At 60.5% G+C, this 3,747-nt stretch overlaps 1 protein-coding gene across 1 annotated transcript in view; it reads right to left on the bottom strand.

The window, feature by feature from the left end:
- Positions 1 to 210: 210 nt before the first annotated feature.
- The window catches only part of AFAP1L1 (actin filament associated protein 1-like 1), a 9,088-nt gene continuing 5,551 nt past the window's right edge, over positions 211 to 3,747 (bottom strand). The window contains exons 11-19 of the mRNA XM_009706943.1: positions 3,644 to 3,747; positions 2,972 to 3,183; positions 2,441 to 2,586; positions 1,968 to 2,052; positions 1,726 to 1,831; positions 1,361 to 1,525; positions 931 to 1,109; positions 593 to 721; positions 211 to 234 (exon numbers count right to left, since the gene is read on the bottom strand). The exon at positions 3,644 to 3,747 is cut by the window's right edge and continues 58 nt beyond it. Coding sequence (XP_009705245.1) covers positions 211 to 234; positions 593 to 721; positions 931 to 1,109; positions 1,361 to 1,525; positions 1,726 to 1,831; positions 1,968 to 2,052; positions 2,441 to 2,586; positions 2,972 to 3,183; positions 3,644 to 3,747 — 1,150 coding nt within the window. The remainder of the gene's footprint in view (positions 235 to 592; positions 722 to 930; positions 1,110 to 1,360; positions 1,526 to 1,725; positions 1,832 to 1,967; positions 2,053 to 2,440; positions 2,587 to 2,971; positions 3,184 to 3,643) is intronic.

The following is a 3,747-nucleotide window of genomic DNA, read 5'->3' as shown; positions in this document are numbered from 1 at the left end:
CACCACCCAAATCCCCCTCCCGCCCCCTTCCCCATGGTTTATAGTGTTGCCCACGAGGCAGATGGTGCTGCAGTGGTGGGGCGTGGGCAAGCGTCTCTTCCCCCCATGCCTTCCCAGCACCCTCCTGGTGCCTCAGAGAAAGGGGGCTTGTAGCTCCTCCGTGAGTCCCAGTGTCCAGCGGGGGATCAGCAGGCCTTCCTGCCGCCCAGCTTAAGTCTGCTTCTTTTCCCATTCCTGCAGAGAAAGGAAAATAAGCAGGGGATGAGGAGACATCACTGGAGAAGCGAGCACTAAGCCCTTTGAGGGCATCACTCCCTACTGGGGGCTTTGGACCACCCCAGCATCTTCAAAGGCTGGCGTCACTGCTGTCCCGGGCACTGCCCATCCAGCCCTCCACCCCCAAATCTCCCTGCAAGCCGGGCTCATGCCAGCAGTGAGTGCTGCTGAGCTGGGTCAGCCTGGCTGCAGGGGATCCTGGCAGTACCCCTTGCTTTTGGGAGTATCCCTAGTCCCTAAATTTCATGGTCAAGCAAAGGGGACAGGACAAAGGCTGAGATTTCTCATGGGGCCAGGGAGGAAAGTGAAGCAGGACCTTGGCCTTTCGCAGCACGTTTCCCTTGTTGGCAGGGAGGATGGAAGGACTTCTCTTCCTCAGTTCAGCTGCACAGTTAACAGGGACCAAGTGCTCAGGGGGGCTCCCATTTGGCTTGTTTGTAGCCTCCTGTGAGAAAAAAAGAAAAAGCACAAACTATCATGAGGTCAAAACTGATGTGGCCAAACCTAATTGACACTTTGCTTCCCACCTCTGTCCACAATGGGACAAAGCAGCAGGGATGTCCCCTCTTCCCCACATGCTGCTCCCCCCTCTACCCCAAGCACCGTTGCTGGGGGAACCTGGAGCCAGGAGAGCGAGGCAGAAGGGATGCGTACCCCATTCTCAGCCTTGCCAGTTACAGCCAGCCCCAGGGCTGGCCCTCCTGCCAGCGACTGCTTTAGCTGCTCCTTCACTTCGGTCAGCTTGAGCTCCAGGTCGACGCGGCGCTCCTCCTTCTGCCGGCACTGCTCCTCCAGCACCGCCACCCGCTGCTCAAGGTCCTGCAGTTTCATCCCTGCTTGCACAAGTGCACCCAGCTCAGCACCTTCACCTGGGGACGAGGCCGCAGGGATGGAGAAGCCAACCATCCTCCTGGACGGGGACTCTAGATGGGGCTGCCAGCCCGGCACCGTGCTGCAGCCAGCCCGTCTCACGGCCACAATGCCACCACCAACCCAGCGTCCTCATCCCACCCCAGCTCTGCAGCCTTCCCCCTGTACCCGAGTGCCTTGGAGCAGCGGCAGCGCTCGGATGGCACCAACCTACCCGTGCTGCACTTCATGGCTTCCCGCAGCTCTCGCTTCTCTTTCCGCAGCAACACCAGCTCGCTGCGGATCGATGCTTTCTCCTTCTCCAGCTTCTCCTTCTCTGTCAGAAATCGCCTGGCATCCTCCTCAGCCCGGTTCTTCCCGTACCTGTACTGGTTGGCATCTGCATGCACAAGGAGAGCCCATCATGAAGGCTCTGGCCTCGGCTGCACCGATGCCACTTGTGATCCAGCTGGGCCGGGGCAGCACAACCCATTATCCGTGTGCTGGAGCCGGCCAGCCCCAGCCTGGCTGCAGACCCCCTTGGGGACACCGCCACCTCCCACCTCCCGTGGAGGTTTGCAGCTGAGGACCCCCACTCACTCGATGCGTGCCTCTTCACTTTCACTTGTGGGTCCACCCGCCGTGACTTCTCGCTGCAGGAGGAGGCATGGCGTTTCACCTGGGCTCCTGCCGGCCGCCCCGGTTCCTCCTCAGCCTGCAGCGGGGACGGGAATGAGAGTGTGCCGAAACACCCGTGGGGCCATCACAGCCTGGCCAAGGCTCCCCAGGGCATCTTCTGTAGCCCGGCCACAGTGGTGGGAGAGGGCGAGCCATGGAGCCACGCTCACCTGAAGCTTCTCATAGGGGACATCATCGTACACCACAGGGGAGGAGTCTGGCTGGTGATCCAGGGAGGAGCTGGCCCACCTGCAGGGAGGAGGTATGGGGTCTTCCTTTCCAGGACATCATTGCCAGCCCCTCAGTGAGCCCTTCCATCTCAGATGGCTTCCTGCATTGCTCTCCCAGCTTCACTCATGAGCACTCTACCCTACCCTACCATGCATATCCCTTAAGTCCTTCATCAGCGTTGATGGAACACCTTCCACTTTCCATCCTGCCTTAGGAAAACTGCCCTGCTTCGGGAACCACCAACCCCTGGGATGCTGGCTCTCCCTGAGATCACAGCACAAACCACGTCTCAGCCCGTGCCTTTTCTAGGGAGCACACAGGGCTAAGGATCGCTGTCCCTAGCCCAACAGTATGCCCCCGGCACAGCCCCTTCCCAACCCATGGCAGAGCAGGAGGACAGCCTTACAGGTAGGAGTGCCTCACAGCCGTCACTATGTTGGCAATCGTCTCCACGTCCACGTAGTCGTAGTGCAAGGCCTCCGGTGCTGTCTGCGAGCCTGTCTCCACCAAGAGGAGACCCAACCAGCGGCCCAGGTCTTCAGAGCAGCTTGCCTGCAGGAGAGAGAAAGGGTTGGGGTGCGTGCCCAGCTTCCAGCCCCTCGCCCTCTCTCCTGCCTCCCGACGCAAAGCCCTGCTGTGGAGAAGTTCCCTCCGACATGAAGCAAAACTTAGGAGGGTCCAAGAGAAAACACACAGGCACATGCAGGAGGTCCCAGTTCCAAACCACCAGCCTTCTCCCTGCCTCCAGCCTGCAAATACCTGCTCGGCTGCCCCTGGCTCACCCAGCTGATGTCCTGGGCTTCCTTAACATGCAGGGCAGGGGAAAACAAGGCACTGCTTGCATGCAAATATTGATTATCACAGGGGATGCTCCCCTAGCTTGGCAACACCCCCCTCAGGGGATCAGCACACCCTTCCTGCCCCACTGCCTGCTCACCTCCAGCGCAGCCACCTCCTGCCTGTTGCGAAGGATGCGGAAGGCGAAGGGGTGTTTGGGGCCCAGCCCTGGCACCACCTCGCAGCCCCGGAGGACGATGGCATTCACGTGGGTCCGCAGGTCGGTGCGGTCCTTGTGGAAGTAGAGGGTGTTGCCCTTCAGGCGACACCAGCGCTCCTTCCAGCACTGGTTAACCAGGACGCTGAGGTAGCCTGGGGGAGTGGCAGGGCCAAGGAAAGGGTCTCAGCGCCAGCTCGGCCAGACCTTGGGCAGGTTTTAATGAGACATGGCTGCCCAGAGATTACGGCATGACTCCCTAATCGTTTGGTGCCTCAGTTTCCCCGCAGAGAGCTAGCTGGGACACCCTGAGCTCAGGTGAGGTGCCCAGCTCAGTGCCACACAGTCACCCAAGCCTGTTTTCTGGGACACGGGTGACTCCTCTCTCCTTCCCCATACACCACGGGAATTTGCAGAGCTGGGACTGGGCACCATTTCATAGCCTGAGGCAGTGTCATAGCCCTCCAGCAGCTCGGCAAGCTTGCTCCCACCCCACTGTCCCCTCACTCCCGGCCTGCCCCCCATACAGCCAGGTTGGGGACAAGGATGCCAGCTCCTCACCGCTCCCAGCCCCGTGTGACCTGAGCCCCATATCTGCCTTCAGCCCACACGAACCGCAGCAGGGGATGTCCTCCTCGGTGGAGGAGGTCTGAGTGTCCTCAGGGGAAGGCTTCTTCTTGGAGAAGCTGATGATCCTGGTGATCTTCTTCCCTGCCGCT

Source organism: Cariama cristata, unplaced genomic scaffold, assembly GCF_000690535.1.
Source record: "Cariama cristata isolate BGI_N322 unplaced genomic scaffold, ASM69053v1 scaffold21080, whole genome shotgun sequence".
Taxonomy (NCBI): domain Eukaryota; kingdom Metazoa; phylum Chordata; class Aves; order Cariamiformes; family Cariamidae; genus Cariama; species Cariama cristata.
The sequence above is the reverse complement of the archived record's forward strand: the minus strand, read 5'-3'. Positions and strand labels throughout refer to the sequence as shown.